Source organism: Balaenoptera borealis, assembly GCF_965194805.1.
Source record: "Balaenoptera borealis genome assembly, chromosome: 5".
Classification (NCBI taxonomy): domain Eukaryota; kingdom Metazoa; phylum Chordata; class Mammalia; order Artiodactyla; family Balaenopteridae; genus Balaenoptera; species Balaenoptera borealis.
In genome coordinates this window covers 72190038-72208187 of record NC_138862.1, presented here as the reverse complement: position 1 = coordinate 72208187, position 18150 = coordinate 72190038, and the positions used below count along the sequence as shown (strand labels likewise).

Genomic DNA, 18150 nt, shown 5'->3' with positions numbered 1-18150 from the left:
GCAGGCGGATTCTTAACCACTGCGTCAGCAGAGAAGTCCCACCCTGCCTTCTCTTTAAGTGTTTACCACTAAAATTGCCATTGTTTTCAAGAGTGCCTTTAGGCTCGAACTAATCCACATTCTGTTCCAAATAAAGTCATTTTCTTTGAGGGAAATCTTTGGAGCCCTCAGTTCTTTCCCTTGGCAAAATCTCTGAGCCACTGCTCTGGAGCTGGAGGCAGAGACAATGGCTTACTTCTCTCTTTAGGAATATGCCAGTGGACAGGCATGGTAGTCTGTTCTCCTTGTCTTGCCTCTCCTAAAACCTTTGGACCTATGAGTGAGCTGTGATGAGGACAGTGGGGCCCCGTTATTGTTCCATATTATGCCTGAGTGGGAAGTGGTTGGAAGAGCAGAGCCCACAATCAGCTCCACTTAGCTCTGCAGCACTGAGCTGGAAGTGATAAGAAATGCTGGTATGCTGCTCCTCCTGGAGGGATACTGTACCCCTTGACTGGGAGCTAGGGAGACAGGGAGCCCTGTCTTCCTGTCTTTTTTTTTTTTTTTTTTTTAATGTCTGAAACATTTATATTAACATATTTCCATACAAATAACCCAATGAAAGTTTAGTATTGTTTTGTTTGTTTGTTTTTTTATATTGCAGGTTCTTATTAGGCATCAGTTTTATACACATCAGTGTATACATGTCAATCCCAATCCCCCAATTCAGCACACCACCATCCCCACCCCACCGCAGTTTTCCCCCCTTGGTGTCCATATGTCCATTCTCTACATCTGTGTCTCAACTTCTGCCCTGCAAACCGGCTCATCTGTACCATTTTTCTAGGGTCCACATACATGCATTAATATACGATATTTGTTTTTCTCTTTCTGACTTACTTCACTCTGTATGACAGTCTCTAGATCCATCCACTTCTCAACAAATGACTCAATTTTGTTCCTTTTTATGGCTGAGTAATATTCCATTGTATATATGTACCACATCTTCTTTATCCATTCGTCTGTTGATGGGCATTTAGGTTGCTTCCATGACCTCGCTATTGTAAATAGTGCTGCAATGAACATTGGGGTGCATGTGTCTTTTTGAATTACGGTTTTCTCTGGGTATATGCCCAGTAGTGGGATTGCTGGGTCATATGGTAATTCTATTTTTAGTTTTTTAAGGAACCTCCATATTGTTCTCCATAGTGGCTGTATCAATTTACATTCCCACCAGCAGTGCAAGAGGGTTCCCTTTTCTCCACACCCTCTCCAGCATTTGTTGTTTGTAGATTTTCTGATGATGCCCATTCTAACAGGAGTGAGGTGATACCTCATTGTAGTTTTGATTTGCATTTCTCTAATAATTAGTGATGTTGAGCATCTTTTCATGTGCTTCGTGGCCGTCTGTATGTCTTCTTTGGAGAAATGTGTATTTAGGTCTTCTGCCCATTTTTGGATTGGGGTGTTTGTTTCTTTAATATTGAGCTGAATGAGCTGTTTATATATTTTGGAGATTAATCCTTTGTCCGTTGATTCGTTTGCAAATATTTTCTCCCATTCTGAGGGTTGTCTTTTCGTCTTGTTTATGGTTTCCTTTGCTGTGCAAAAGCTTTGAAGTTTCATTAGGTCCCATTTGTTTATTTTTGTTTTTAATTTCCATTACTCTAGGAGGTGGATCAAAAAAGATCTTGCTGTGATTTATGTCAAAGGGTGTTCTTCCTATGTTTTCCTCTAAGAGTTTTATAGTGTCCGGTCTTACATTTAGGTCTCTAATCCATTTTGAGTTTATTTTTGTGTATGGTGTTAGGGAGTATTCTAATTTCATTCTTTTACATGTAGCTGTCCAGTTTTCCCAGCACCACTTGTTGAAGAGACTGTCTTTTCTCCATTGTATATCTTTGCCTCCTTTGTCATAGACTAGTTGACCATAGGTGCGTGGGTTAATCTCTGGGCTTTCTATCTTGTTCCATTGATCTATGTTTCTCTTTTTGTGCCAGTACCATATTGTCTTGATTACTGTAGCTTTGTAGTATAGTCTGAAGTCAGGGAGTCTGATTCCTCCAGCTCCATTTTTTTGCCTCAAGACTGCTTTGGCTATTCGGGGTCTTTTGTGTCTCCATACAAATTTTAAGATGATTTGTTCTAGCTCCGTAAAAAATGCCATTGGTAATTTGATAGGGATTGCATTGAATCTGTAGATTGCTTTGGGTAGTATACTCATTTTCACAATGTTGATTCTTCCAATCCAAGAACATGGTATATCTCTCCATCTGTTGGTATCATCTTTAATTTCTTTCATCAGTGTCTTATAGTTTTCTGCATACAGGTCTTTTGTCTCCCTAGGAAGGTTTATTCCTAGGTATTTTATTCTTTTTGTTGCAATGGTAAATGGGAGTGTTTCCATAATTTCTCTTTCAGATTTTTCATCGTTAGTGTATAGGAATGCAAGAGATTTCTGTGCATTAATTTTGTATCCTGCAACTTTACCATATTCATTAATTAGCTCTAGCAGTTTTCTGGTGGCAGTTTTAGGATTCTCTATGTATAGTATCATGTCATCCGCAAACAGTGACAGTTTTACTTCTTCTTTTCCAATTTGTATTCCTTTTATTTCTTTTTCTTCTCTGATTGCCGTGGCTAGGACTTCCAGAAGTATGTTGAATAATAGTGGTGAGAGTGGACATCCTTGTCTCGTTCCTGATCTTAGAGGAAATGCTTTCAGTTTTTCACCATTGAGAATGATGTTTGCTGTGGGTTTGTCATATATGGCCTTTATTATGTTGAGGTAGGTTCCCTCTATGCCCACTTTCTGGAGAGTTTTTATCATAAATGGTTGTTGAATTTTGTCAAAAGCTTTTTCTGCATCTATTGAGATGATCATATGGTTTTTATTCTTCAATTTGTTAATATGGTGTATCACATTGATTGATTTGCGTATATTGAAGAATCCTTGCATCCCTGGGATAAATCCCACTTGATCGTGGTGTATGATCCTTTTAATGTGTTGTTGGATTCTGTTTGCTAGTATTTTGTTGAGGATTTTTGCATCTATATTCATCAGTGATATTGGTCTGTAATTTTCTTTTTTTGTAGTGTCTTTGTCTGGTTTTGGTATCAGGGTGATGGTGGCCTCATAGAATGAGTTTGGGAGTGTTCCTTCCTCTGCAATTTTTTGGAAGAGTTTGAGAAGGATAGGTGTTAGCTCTTCTCTAAATGTTTGATAGAATTCACCTGTGAAGCCATCTGGTCCTGAACTTTTGTTTGTTGGAAGAATTTTAATCATAGTTTCAATTTCATTACTTGTGATTGGTCTGTTCATATTTTCTGTTTCTTCCTGGTTCAGTCTTGGAAGGTTATACCTTTCTAAAAATGTGTCCATTTCTTCCAGGTTGTCCATTTTATTGGCACAAAGTTGCTTGTAGTAGTCTCTTAGGATGCTTTGTATTTCTGCAGTGTCTGTTTTAACTTCTCCTTTTTCATTTCTGATTTTATTGATTTGAGTCCTCTCCCTCTTTTTCTTGATGAGTCTGGCTAATGGCTTATCAATTTTGTTTATCTTCTCAAAGAACCAACTTTTAGTTTTATTGATCTTTGCTATTGTTTTCTTTGTTTCTATTTCATTTATTTCTGCTCTGATCTTTAAGATTTCTTTCCTTCTGCTAACTTTGGGTTTTGTTTGTTCTTCTTTCTCTAGTTTCTTTAGGTGTAAGGTTAGATTGTTTACTTGAGATTTTTCTTGTTTCTTGAGGTAGGCTTGTATAGCTATAAACTTCCCTCTTAGAACTGCTTTCACTGCATCCCATAGGTTTTGGGTCGTCGTGTTTTCATTGTCATTTGTCTCTAGGTATTTTTTTATTTCCTCTTTGATTTCTTCAGTGATCTCTTGGTTATTTAGTAACGTATTGTTTAGCCTCCATGTGTTTGTCTTTTTTACGTTTTTTTCCCTGTAATTCATTTCTAATCTCATAGCGTTGTGGTTAGAAAAGATGCTTGATATGATTTCAATTTTCTTAAATTTACTGAGGCTTGATTTGTGACCCAAGATGTGATCTATCCTGGAGAATGTTCCGTGCACACTTGAGAAGAACATGTAATCTGCTGTTTTTGGATGGAATGTCCTATATATATCAATTAAATCTATCTGGTCTATTGTATCATTTAAAGCTTCTGCTTCCTTATTTATTTTCATTTTGGATGATCTGTCCATTGGTGTAAGTGAGGTGTTAAAAGTCCCCTACTATGATTGTGTTACTGTCAATTTCCTCTTTTATAGCTGTTAGCAGTTGTCTTATGTATTGAGGTGCTCCTATGTTGGGTGCATATATATTTATAATTGTTATATCTTCTTCTTGGATTGATCCCTTAATCATTCTGTAGTGTCCTTCCTTGTCTCTTGTAACATTCTTTATTTTAAAGTGTATTTTATCTGATATGAGTATAGCTACTCCAGCTTTCTTTTGATTTCCATTTGCATGGAATATCTTTTTCCATCCCCTCACTTTCAGTCTGTATGTGTCCCTAGGTCTAACGTGGGTCTCTTGTAGACAGCATATATATGGGTCTTGTTTTTGTATCCATTCAGCCAGTCTATGTCTTTTGGTTGGGGCATTTAATCCATTCATGTTTAAGGTAATTATCGATATGTATGTTCCTATGACCATTTTCTTAATCGTTTTGGATTTGTTTTTGTAGGTCCTTTCCTTCTCTTGTGTTTCCCACTTAGAGAAGTTCCTTTAGCATTTGTTGTAGAGCTGGTTTGGTGGTGCTGAATTCTCTTAGCTTTTGCTTGTCTGTAAAGCTTTTGATTTCTCCATCAAATCTAAATGAGATCCTTGCCGGGTAGAGTAATCTTGGTTGTAGGTTCTTCCCTTTCATCACTTTAAGTATATCATGCCACTCCCTTCTGGCTTGCAGAGTTTCTGCTGAGAAATCAGCTGTTAACCTTATGGGAGTTCCCTTGTATGTTATTTGTCATTTTTCCCTTGCTGCTTTCAGTAATTTTTCTTTGTCTTTAATTTTTGCCAATTTGATTACTATGTTTCTCGGCGTGTTTCTCCTTGGGTTTATCCTGTATGGGACTCTCTGCGCTTCCTGGACTTGGGTGGCTATTTCCTTTCCCATGTTAGGGAAGTTTTTGACTATAATCTCTTCAAATATTTTCTCTGGTCCTTTCTCTCTCTCTTCACCTTCTGGGACCCCTATAATGCGAATGTTGTTGCGTTTAATGTTGTCCCAGAGGTCTCTTGGGCTGTCTTCATTTCTTTTCATTCTTTTTTCTTTAGTCTGTTCCGCAGCAGTGAATTCCATCATTCTGTCTTCCAGGTCACTTATCCGTTCTTCTGCCTCAGTTATTCTGCTATTGATTCCTTCTAGTGTAGTTTTCATTTCAGTTATTGTATTGGTCATCTCTGTTTGTTTGTTCTTTAATTCTTCTAGGTCTTTGTTAATCATTTCTTGCATCTTCTCAATCTTTGCCTCCATTCTTATTCCGAGGTCCTGGATCATCTTCACTATCATTATTCTGAATTCTTCTTCTGGAAGGTTGCCTATCTCCACTTCATTTAGTTGTTTTTCTGGGGTTTTTTCTTGTTCCTTCATCAGGTACATAGCCCTCTGGCTTTTCATCTTGTCTATCTTTCTGTAACTGTGGTTTTTGGTCCACAGGCTGCAGGATTGTAGTTTTTCTTGCTTCTGCTGTCTGCCCTCTGGTGGTTGAGGCTATCTAAGAGGCTTGATGGGAGGCTCTGGTGGTGGGTAGAGCTGACTGTTGCTGTGGCGGTCAGAGCTCAGTAAACCTTTAATCCACTTGACTGTTGATGGGTGGGGCTGGGTTCCCTCCCTGTTGGTTGTTTTGCCTGAGGCAACCCAACACTGGAGCCTACCTGGGCTCTTTGGTGGGGTTAATGGCAGACTCTGGGAGGACTCACATCAAGGAGCACTTCCCAGAACCTCCGCTGCCAGAGTCCTTGTCCCCACAGTGAAACAGAGCCACCCCCCACCTCTGCAGGAGACCCCCCAACACCAGCAGGTAGGTCTGGTTCAGTCTCCCCCAGGGTTACTGCTCCTTCCCCTGGGTCCCGATGCGCACACTACTTTGTGTGTGCCCTCCAAGAGTGGGGTCTCTGTTTCCCCCAGTCCTGTTGAAGTCCTGCAATCAATTCCCACTAGGCTTCAAAGTCTGATTCTCTAGGAATTCCTCCTCCCGTTGCCGGACCCCCAGGTTGGGAAGCCTGACGTGGGGCTCAGAACCTTCACTCCAGTGGGTGGACTTCTGTGGTATAAGTGTTTGCCAGTCTGTGAGTCACCCACCCAGCAGTTATGGGATTAGATTTTACTCTGATTGCACCCCTCCTACCGTCTCACTGTGGCTTCTCCTCTGTCCTTGGATGTGGGGTATCCTCCTTGGTGAAGTCCAGGGTCTTCCTGTCAATGATTGTCCAGCAGCCAGTTGTGATTCTGGTGCTCTCGCAAGAGCTGTCTTCCTGTCTTGACACACCCATTTGGAGTGGAGCTTCATTCTTGTTGAGTTATGGAGGGGCAGAGCAGTTGTGGCTGCAGTGCCACAGATTCTCACTCTTTTTGCTGAGATTTAGTAAATTTGGTGTGGTGGGGGAAATATTTCTTCTTTCGCTGTGGGCTCTTAGGACAATTTTCAGGAACTTTATTCTACCAGTTTTTTTATACCTTTCTCCAGTTACGGTTGTTTTGTTGAAGAAAAAGGCTGCAGATCTCCTTACTCTACGATTCTGGAAGTTGATCCTCTTTACTTTGTTTTTCATGTAAATTCTATTGACATGTACATGCAAAAGTGTACAAATCATAAGTCTACAGTTCGGTGAATTTTCAGAGTGAACATGTCTATGTAACCAGTACTACATTCAAGACCCAGAACTTTGCCAGAACTCCTGAATCCTCTCTGTGGCCCTCTTGCAGAATCTCTTCACTCAGTATTCCTGTAACGGTTGATGTTATTCAGGCCTGTAACGCCATGGATCATATTTGCCTGTTTCTGAACCTTTTTAAAAATGGAATCATGTACTCTTGTGTGGGGCTTCTTCAGCTCATGGTTAGATTGATGAGATACATGTGGTTACAGTTTATTTTCATTGCTTCATAGTACTATGTTATATAAATATTAAATAGTGAAAGCAATGAAAAATTCTGTATCCTGTTAGGCTGTTACGAATAGTGTTACTGTGAACATTTTTATACTTGTATTTTGGTGAACATATGTCTACATTTCTGTTGGACATAGAGTGGGATTTGGGGGTCATAGAATGTGGATAAAGAGTTAAATCCTTTCCTGTGCTATATGAAAATCTGTCCTTTGATTAAATCTCTAGCTTTGTTTCCCCCAAAACAGAATGAGGGTAAGAATGTCAGTGATGTTACTAGGTAGCAAGCATTGGTTGTGGTAAAAATTATTTCTGATTGACAAATTACGTCTTTATTGGGAGGAATGATAATGCTGATTGGGATACTATGCTTTGTGCTTCTCTTGAGTGTAGTGACCATTGTAACTGGGCATGTGTCTTGTGGGGAACCTGTGCCTGTACTGTTGCCTCAAGAGATGTTGGCTTCTGTGGGGTAAGGGTTACCTGGCTTGCTTGCTTTCATGGTGTTAGATTGATGCCAAACATGGCCTTATGGTCATTTTCTGAGTTTGAATGTTTAATAGAACCTAAGACTATCCCTTGGTGGGTGTTACAGGTAGGGTAAACCTTAGGAGATACTGCCAAGCAGTTTTCCAAAATGGTTTTACCAATTTACGCTCCTACCGGTAGTGTACGGAGAGGTGTAGTTACACCTTGCCAACCCTTGGTTTTTGTTTTTGTTTTTGTTTCCCTCCCTTCTTTCTTTCGTTCCTTCCTTCCCTCCTTTCTTTCTAAAAGAAATTTTGGTAGTATGCTTACATTTTTTTCAGCATGTTATTATGAAAAAATTTTAATATAGAGAAAAGTTGAAAGAATTCTATGGTGAACTCTCATATACCCATAACCAGATGTGACAGTTAACGTTTTGCTATACTTGTTGTCATATATCTTTTCATCCACCCATCCATTGATTTATTTTTTTCATTTCATTTCCCCTTAAATATACATATAAGTATATATATTTTTGTTTTGTTTTGTTTTTTGTTTTATTTAATATCTTTGTTGGAGTGTGATTGCTTTACAATGGTGTATTAGTTTCTGCTTTACAACAAAGTGAATCAGCTATACATATACATATATCCCCATATCTCTTCCCTCTTGCGTCTCCCTCCCACCCTCCCTATCCCACCCCTCTAGGTGGACACAAAGCACCAAGCTGATCTCCCTATGCCATGTGGCTGCTTCCCACTAGCTAGCTATTTTACATTTGGTAGTGTATATATGTCCATGCCACTCTCTCACTTTGTCCCAGCTTACCCTTCCCCGTCCCCGTGTTCTCAAGTCCATTCTCTATGTCTGTGTCTTTATTCCTATCCTGCCCCTAAGTTCTTCAGAACTTTTTTTTTTTTTTTAGATTCCATATATATGTGTTAGCATACGGTATTTGTTTTTCTCTTTCAGACTTACTTCACTCTGTATGACAGACTCTAGGTCCATCCACCTCACTACAAATTAACTCAATTTCGTTTCTTTTTATGGCTGAGTAATATTCCATTGTATATATGTGCCACATCTTCACAAATAATTATACATATTATTAAAGATCAATATTAGCTTATAATTTTTTTCTTTCACTGTAAAATTTACGTATAATTGAAATGTACAAATCTTAATTGTATCTTCACTGAGTGTTCACATAAGTATAACCCTTTGTAACACAAACCCCTATAAAAATGTAGAACATTACCATCACACCTGAAATTACCCTCATGTCCCTTCCAGTTAAGCCCTACCTCCACCCCACAAAAGTCAACAACTGTTTTTACTTTTTCCCACCATAGATGAGTTTTGTCTGCTCTAGAACTTCACATAAATGGAATCCTATTAGTTTCCTAGGGTTGCCATAACAAACTACCACAAATCAGGTGGCTTAAAATAACAGATTTTATTTGCTCACAATTCTGGAGGCTAGGAGTCCAGACACATGTTCTCTTGAAGGCTCTCGGAGAGAATCTGTTACATGCCTTTCTCTTAGCTTCTGAGTGTTGCTGACAGTCCTTGGTGTTCTTGGCTTGCAGCTGCATAACTCCAGCCTCTGCTTTCATAGTCACATGACATTGTCCCTATGTGTCTGTACAAAGTCATCCCTTCTCTGTGTCTCTGTTTCAAGGGCACCAATGATATTAGATTAAGGGCCCACCCTTCTCTAGTATGAACTCAATTATGTCTACAACAACCCTATTTCCAAATAAGATTACGTTCTTGGGTACAGGGGTTAGCACTTAAGCATATCTTTTGGGGGCACACAATGCAACCCGTAACTGTAATCATACAGTGTGTATTCTTTTGTACAAGTTTCTTTTATGTAGTATAATGTTCCAGATTTATCCCTTTGTGGTTATTAGTAGTTTATTTCTTTTTAATTATTGTTCTACTATACTTTTTTTTTTTTTTAATCTTTCTTGTTTTTTTGGCTGTGCTGCACGGCTTGTGAGATTTTAGTTCCCCCACCAGGGATTGAACCCAGACCCTCGGCAGTGAGAGTGCGGAGTCCTAACCACTGGACCGCCAGGGAATTCCCTTGTTCTCTGAAGCCACAATTTGCTCTCCTCTCTCCCTAACTCAGCAAGAGGGAAGCTCCACTCCAAGTGGGTGTGGCCAAGACAGGAAGACAGGGCTCCCTGTCTCCCTAGCTCCCAGTCAAGCATCCCTCCAGGAGGAGCAGAATACCAGCATTTCTTATCACTTCCAGCTCAGTGCTGCAGAGCTGAGTGGAGCTGATTGTGGGCTCCCTTCCTCCATCCACTTCCCTTGTTGGTTGTTCTCCAGTTCATGGTCCCTCAGCTGTTTCCAGCTTTTGGCTATTTTGAATAAAGTTGCTGTGAAGATTCTTGTACAAGTTTATTTTTGTGGTCATATGTTTTCATTTTTCTTGGACAAATAATTAGGAGTGGAAGTGCTCCGTCATAGAGTAGGTATATGTTTGGTTGTAAAGTAAACTGCCAGATCATTTTCCAAAGTGGTTGTATTATTTTCTAATCCCAGCAACAACATATACAAATCCTGGCTTCTGCATTAGTTAGTTTGGGCTGCTGTAACAAAGTGTATGGAGTGGGTCACTTAAACAATAGAAATTTATTTTTCACAGTTCTGGAGCTGGGAAGTCTAAGATGAAGGTGCTGGCCAATTTGGTTCCTGGTTTGGTCCTCTTTCTGATTATGCTCTCATATAGTGGAGAGCTAGCCAGCTCTCTGGCCTCTTATTAGGGTGCTAATGCCATTCATGGGATCTCTACCCTCGTGACCTAATTAGACCTCCCAAAGGCCCCATCTCCAAATCCCATCACATTGAATTAGGATTTCTATGTGAATTTCGAGGGGACACATTTGGTTCACTTACAGTGTCCTCACCAACATTTGCTATTATCTATCTTTTTAATTTTAATCCTTCTGATGGATTTGTAGTAGTATCTCATTGTAGTTGTAATTTGCATGTCCCAGGTAACTAATGATATTGAATCTTTTTTCATTTTTTATTGGCCAGCCACTTGTATATCTTCCATTGTGAAGTGCCTGCTTGAATCTTTTGCCCCTTGAGTTCTTTATCTTTGTATTATAGAGTGTAGGAGTTCAGTAGTGATATGTATCAGTACTTTGCCAGATGTGTTTTGTGAATATTTTCTGTGGTCTGTGGTTTGCATATTCATTTTCTTTCTTTCTTTCTTTTTAAATAAATTTATTTATTTATTTATTTATTGCTGTGTTGGGTCTTCGTTGCTGCACGCGGGCTTTCTCTCGTTGCAGCGAGTGGGGGCTACTCTTTGTTGTGGTGCACAGGCTTCTCATTGCGGTGGCTTCTCTTGTGGTGGAGCACAGGCTCTAGGCGTGCGGGCTCAGTAGTTGTGGCTTACGGGCTCTAGAGTCCGGGCTTCAGTAGTTGTGGCACACGGGCTTCATTGCTCCGTGGCATGTAGGATCTTCCCAGACCAGGGCTTGAACCCATGTCCCCTGCATTGGCAGGCGGATTCTTAACCACTGCACCACCAGGGAAGTCCTTAATGGTGTCTTTTCATGAGCTGCAATTTTTTATTTTCATGAAGTCTAATTCATAAACTTTTGCTTTTATGGCTATTACTTTCTGCGTCCTATCTAAGAAAACTCTAGGAATATGAAAATATTCCCCTTTTTTTCACCTAAAAACTTTACAGTTTTAGCTTTTATGTTTAGGCTTATAGTCCATTTCAAATTAATTTTTGAATAGTGGATGAGATAGAGGTTAATTTTTTCCTTATGAATATTAGTTATTCCTTTATCACTTGTAAAAGCTTTTCTTGTAAGTGGGTGTATATTCCACTGACTTTTTTTTTTTTTTTTTTAGAGTGTTCGTTTCTTTTTCTTTATTTATTTATTTTTATTTTTGGCTGTGTTAGGTCTTTCGTTTCTGTGCGAGGGCTTTCTCTAGTTGCGGCGAGTGGGGGCCACTCTTCATCGCGGTGCGCGGGCCTCTCACTATCGTGGCCTCTCTTGTTGCGGAGCACAGGCTCCAGACGCGCAGGCTCAGTAATTGTGGCTCACGGGCCTAGTTGCTCCGCAGCATGTGGGATCTTCCCAGACCAGGGCTCGAACACGTGTCCCCTGCATTGGCAGGCAGATTCTCAACCACTGCGCCACCAGGGAAGCCCCCACTGACTTTTTAAAAAATATTTATTTTGTTTATTTATTTGGCTGCACTGGGTCTTAGTTGGGGCATGTGGGATCTTCGTTGTAGCGTGTGGGATCTAGTTCCCTGACTGGGGATTGAACCTGGGCCCCCTGCATTGGGAGCATGGAGTCTTAACCACCGGGAAGTCCCACCATTGATTGATTTGTTGATTCTAATGTTTAAATCACAGTGTCTTCATTACTGTAGCTTTATGGTAATGAGATGGCCTGGGCCGTGAGACCCTTTACTGGAGTGCTTGTGCCTGGACAAACATCTCCTCAACCAACAGAATACAAAAAAAAACTATAAGGGACTAAAAATAATAACTACATGCATGAGCAGTTGGGGCAAATTATGAACAATGAGACACAAAAAGGCCAAAACCCAACTGCCACTTTTGAGGTGCCAGGAGCAATAGCAATAGCATGATCCCTGCACACAGCACCACCAAGGGGGTGGGCAGACCACCTAAGCCACCCCTCTGGCCCAACCCACCAATCCACTCCTACCCTCACCCCATCTAAGGACCCAGCTTGGCCCCTTGGGGAGCGAACAGGGGCACCTGTTACTTGTTCTCGCTCCCTTGTGCTGTAGCACAACTCCCAATAAACGCTTTCCTGAACTTCTCATCTGGCCTCTTACCACTTTCTGTTGATTAAAGAGTCCAAGAACCTAGGTCAGTAACAGTAAGTCCTGAAGGCACACAGTGATAGTTCTCCAACTTCATTATTCTTTTGCATGTTTGCTTTGAGTATTCTAGGTCCTTTCTATTTCCATGTAAATTTAAAAATCAACCTGTCAATTTCTACTGAAAGCCTAGTGGGAGTTTGATTGGGGTTGCCTTGAATCTGTAGATCAATTTGGGGAGAATTGACATGTTAACAATATAGAGCCCTCGTACCCATGAAAATAGTATATTTCTCTACTTATTTAGATCTTTATTCCTCTCAGTAGTGTTTTGTAGTTTTTCAGTGAGGATGTATTACACATTGTTACATGTAACATAACAAAAAGATATATTTAAGTTCTAACCCCTAATACTTCTGAATGTGACCTTATTTGGAAATCAGGTCTTTACAGAGGTAATCAAGTTAAGGTCATTAGGGTGGGCCGGAATCTATTATGACTGGTCTCTTCATAAAAAGGGGAAATTTGGACACACACACACACACACACAGAAGGAAGATGATGTGAAGACACACAGTGAGAATGCTATTTGAAGACAGAGGGTTGGAGTGATGCATCTGTAAGCCAAGGAACACCAGAGATTGCTGGCAAACCACCAGAAGCTAGAAAAAGTCAAAGAATAATTCCTACAGGTTTCAGAGGGAGATTGGTACTACAGAGCAACTTTAATTTAATTGTGAGTAGAAGCTGTTTCCTTGATGATGCAAGCGGAGTCAAATTGAGGGATGGAAGAATAATTTTATAAACAGCCTAATTGTTCAAGTTAGGTTTTATTATTTGTTTTTATTTTTAGTCCAGTATTGGACATTTAGTTCTTTAATTAACTTGGATTTTTCTTTCAGAGTAAAATAAAAAGTATGGGGATAAATTTCCTTTAGTGAATCTTGTCTTCTTAAGAAGAATACTCACCGTAAGAAAGCAATATTAAGTACAGTGGGAACATTTAATTTCAGTAGTTTACGAGAGAAATTTTAGAGCTAACACAAATGAGTGTTGTGAGGTACTTTCAACAGATGGCACTTATTGACTGTCATAGTCGCTTCTAGTCTATAAAACAGATTTTTTAAAATTTGTCATACTCTTAGAAATTGTTTAAGAAACAGCAAATAATTGCTGCATTTAGATTATTGGAAGCATATTAAGGCAATTTAAATTTGTTGTGTTTTCGGTTGAAAAAGTTACTGATCTTAGTTTAAATTTACCTGTGTACAAATCAGTAAACATTAAAAATATCAGTAAAGCATTTATACTCCAATAAAGATGTTTAAAAAAAAAATCTCAGTAGTTCGATTAAAAAAATTTTTTTTTTTTTTTTTTGCCCCACCGTGTGGCTTGTGGGGTCTTAGTTCCCCGACCAGGGATCAAACCCGCACCCCCTGCAGTGGAAGCACGGTGTCTTAAGCACTGGACTGCCAGGGAAGTCCCCCAATTTTTTTTTTAATTACAGTGCTCTGCTTGCTATAGAGTGAGTAGTTAAGTATCTTCTGTAAATTGCTTGTTCCTTTCATTTGCCCATTACTGAAGTGTGTTTTTCTTAATCTGTAGAAGTTCTTGTTATATTCTGCATGTTAATTGTCTATTGATTTATGTATTTGCAAATAACTTCTCCCAGTTTGTTGTTTTTAACTTTGTGATGTTTGTCATCATATAAAAGTTTTGTTTGGGTATTTCTTCTGTTATTCAGGAAATCTACCCTATCTTAAAATTTTGAATTTATCATTTATATTTTCTTCAGTCATTTTTAGTTTCCATTAAATTTTTTAAAATTCACCTGCCATCTGAGTGTTGTATAAAACAGCCATCTTAAATTTTTTTTCCCCCAGGAATTGAAAGTTCCTGGGGAACCCACACTGCTTGGTGAATGATACATCCTCATTGTATACTGTTTAGCTAATCAAACAACAGTCTGCTTGTTTTCCAGAGCTGTTTGGGGGATTTTCATTTTTTTTAACTGTTTCTTGATGGCTGTGTTTGTACCACGCCTTCTTCATTTAATTCTACTTAATTATGTGTTTTCATATCTAATACAGTAAATCTCTCTTCATTGTTCTTTTTCTAAATTATCTTAGCTATTTTTTATTGTGTCTAATGTGTAAAGTGATTTACTTTTTTCTTTTTTTTTGCGTGGCTTCTGGGATCTTAGTTCCCCTACCAGGGATTGAACCCAGGCCACGGCAGTGAAAGCACCAAATCCTAACCACGAGACCACCGGGGAACTCTCAAAGTGATTTACTTTTTTTTTTTTTTTTTAATAAATTTATTTATTTTATTTATTTATTTTTGGCTGCACTGGGTCTTTGTTGCTGCGCGCGGGCTTTCTCTAGTTGCGGCGAACGGGGGCTACTCTTCGTTGCGGTGCGCGGGCTTCTCACTGCAGTGGCTTCTCTTGTTGCGGAGCACCGGCTCTAGGCGTGTGGGCTTCAGTAGTTGTGGCACGTGGGCTCAGTAGTTGTGGCTCACGGGCTCTAGAGCGCAGGCTCAGTAGTTGTGGCACACGGGCTTAGTTGCTCTGCGGCATGTGGGATCTTCCCGGACCAGGGCTCGAACCCGTGTCCCCTGCATTGGCAGGCGGATTCTTAACCACTGCGCCACCAAGGAAGCCCCGTGATTTACTTTTTATCAAGTTTTGTTTATTGTGGTAAAAATATACATAACATAAAATTTACCATTTTAACCATTTTTTTTTTTTTTGGCTGCGTTCGGTCTTTGTTGCTGTGCGCAGGCTTTCTCTAGTTGTGGTGAGCGGGGGCTACTCTTCGTTACAGTGCAAAGGCTTCTCATTGCAGTGGCTTCTGTTGTTGCGGAGCATGGGCTCTAGGTGTGCAGGCTTCAGTAGTTGCAGCATGCGGGTTCAGTAGTTGCAGCATGCAGGCCCTAGAGCGTGCAGGCTTCGGTAGTTGTGGTTCACGGGCTCTAGAGCGCTGGCTCAGCAGTTGTGGCACACGGGCTTAGTTGCTCCACAGCATGTGGGATCTTCCCAGACCAGGGCTCGAACCCGTGTCCCCTGCATTGGCAGGCGGATTCTTAACCACTGCGCCACCAGGGAAGCCCCCATTTTAACCATTTTTAAGTGTACGGCTCAGTGACATTAAGAACATCATATTGCTGTGCAGCCACCACCACCATCCATCTGCAGAACTTTTTCATCTTACACAATTGAAACTGTACCCATTAAACAATATCTCCTCAATTCCCCCTCCTCTAACTAACCCCTGGCAACCATCATTCCACTTTCTGTCAAACTTGACTACTCTGGGTACCTCATATAAGTAGAGGACAAAGTAGGTATTTGTGCTTTTGTGTCTGGCTTCTTTCACTTAGCATGGTGTCTTCAGGGTTCATCCGTGTTGTAGCATGTGTCAGAATTTCATTCTTTTATACAACTGAATAATATTCTATTGTATGTATTTACCACATTTTATTTATCCATTCATGTTGATGGACACTTGAGTTACTTCCACCATTTGGCTGTTGTGAATAATGCTGGCTATGACATGGTGTATAAGTATCTGTTTGATACCCTACTTTCAGATCTTTTGTATATGTATCTAAAAGTGGAAATGCTGGATCACATGGTATTTCTGTGTTTAGTTTTTTGAGCAACCGCCATACTGTTTTCCATAGCAGCTATACCATTTTACACTTCCACTGACAGTGCACAAGGATTCCAATTTCATCTCCTTGCCAATGCTTGTTATTTTGTTTGTTTTATAGTAGCCACTCTAATGGGTACAAAGTGTATTTCTTTGTGGTTTTGATTTGCATTTCCCTGACGACTAGTGATGTTGAGCATCTTTTCATGTGCTTGTGGGCCATTTGTATATAACTTTTTTGAGAAATATATGTTTGCTATTATTGTAGGATTACTTTTTAAAACTTCCTTTACTGTTATGTTAATGGCTTCTAGAGGAAGAGCTAAGTATATGTGTTCATGTGCCATTTTGAACCAGAAGACCCCTGGCCTCTCTCTCTTTTTTTTTTTTTTAATACTTATTTATTTATTTTATTTTATATATTTATTTATTTTTATTTTTTTTGGCTGAGGCAGGTGTTAGTTGTGGCATGTGGGATCTTTAGTTGTGGCATGCAAACTCTTAGTTGCAGCATGTGGACTATTTCCCTGACCAGGGATCAAACCTGGGCCACCTGCATTGGGAGCGCAGATTCTTGGCCACTGCACCACCAGGGAAGTCCCTGGCCTTGTTTTTTTTTTTTTGTATTTGGTTAATTCCAGGGAACATAGATTCGTTTCTTTTCTTTTCTTTTAATTTTATTTATTTATTTTTTGGCTGCATTGGGTCTTCATTGCTGTGCACGGGCTTTCTCTAGTTGCGGCGAGTGGGGGCTACTCTTTGTTGCAGTGCGCGGGCTTCTCATTGCGGTGGCTTCTCTTGTTGCAGAGCACGGACTCTAGGTGCACGGGCTTCAGTAGTTGTGACGCATGGGCTCAGTTGCTCCACGGCATGTGGGATCTTCCCAGACCAGGGATCGAACCCGTGTACCCTGCATTGGCAGGCAGATTCTTAACCACTGCACTACTAGGGAAGTCCTGGCCTTTCTTTTAAAATGGAATTCCATTAAAAAATATTGCTATAGCTGTTAATAATTGTATGTTTATTTTAATTTTGCATTTTTATATTAATATAGGTTTAGTGGAAGATCAAAGCTAGCCATAGAATTCGGTGTTGCCTATAATATAATTTTCTTTCTTGATCTGAAACAGTTGATGACTATCAGCCAGTTCGCCTATTAAGTAAACCTGGGGAATTAAGAAGAGAATATGAAGAGGAGATAAGCAAGGTAAGTACTAAATAGTTGCTCTTTTTTGGAAAACTTTTCTGCTGTGTTTACATACAGTTTTATGTGCTTATATAAATAAATAGTATATATTGAAATGTGAATAACTTTAATGTGCTTTATAAAGGCTCCATTTTTTACATGTGTTCAAAATAGTTTAAAACTAGCTTTAATTTATTTATACATGCTCTTCTTATGTGATAGTGATCTGTAAGCATTTAAGTATGAAGGAAATTTTTTTAATTTCCGTGAAGCTTTGAGCGTAAAGGATGGGAAAAAGGTGGTAGATTATGCGTGTCTTAAGTCCATTTAGGCTGCTATAATAAAAACACCATAGACTGGGTGACTTAAACAACAAACGTTTGTTCTCACAGTTCTGGATCTGGGAAGTGCAAGATTAAGGCACTGGGAGATCTGGTATTGGGCAAGGGCCTGCTTCCTGGCTTGTAGACAGCTGCCTTCTCACTATATTCTCACATGGCAGAGAGAGGAGGGGAGAGATAGATCATCTCTCTTGTGTGTCTTCTTTTAAGGGTACTAATCCCTTTCATGAGGACTCCACCCTCATGACCCAATTACCTCCCAAACGCCCCACCGCCAAATATCATCACATTGGGAGTTAGGGCTTCAATATATGAATTTTGGGGGACACAAACAATGCATTTAGGTGAGGAAAGCATAAAGGGCTAATTGTGAAGTACCTAAATATGAAAAGAGGGAGTGGTGCTTACGGCCTTTGAACTTCACTAGCACTAGGAAAGCCCTAGTACTCCCTCTACCCTGGTTAATGTAGAGCAGTGTTGTCCAATAGAAATATGGTGTGGGTTCATATATAATTTGAAATTTTCTATTAGCCACATTTTTTAAAGATTTTTTTTAAAACAATAGA

The 18150-nt window shown here is 39.8% G+C and overlaps 1 protein-coding gene across 3 annotated transcripts in view; it reads left to right on the top strand.

Moving 5' to 3' along the window:
* RNF168 (ring finger protein 168) overlaps window positions 1-18150 on the top strand; it is a 54642-nt gene that overhangs the window by 16595 nt on the left and 19897 nt on the right. For all 3 annotated transcript variants that reach the window (XM_082393277.1, XM_082393276.1, XM_082393278.1), the window contains exon 3: window positions 17188-17264. In XM_082393277.1, the coding sequence (XP_082249403.1) occupies window positions 17188-17264 (77 nt within the window). The remainder of the gene's footprint in view (window positions 1-17187; window positions 17265-18150) is intronic.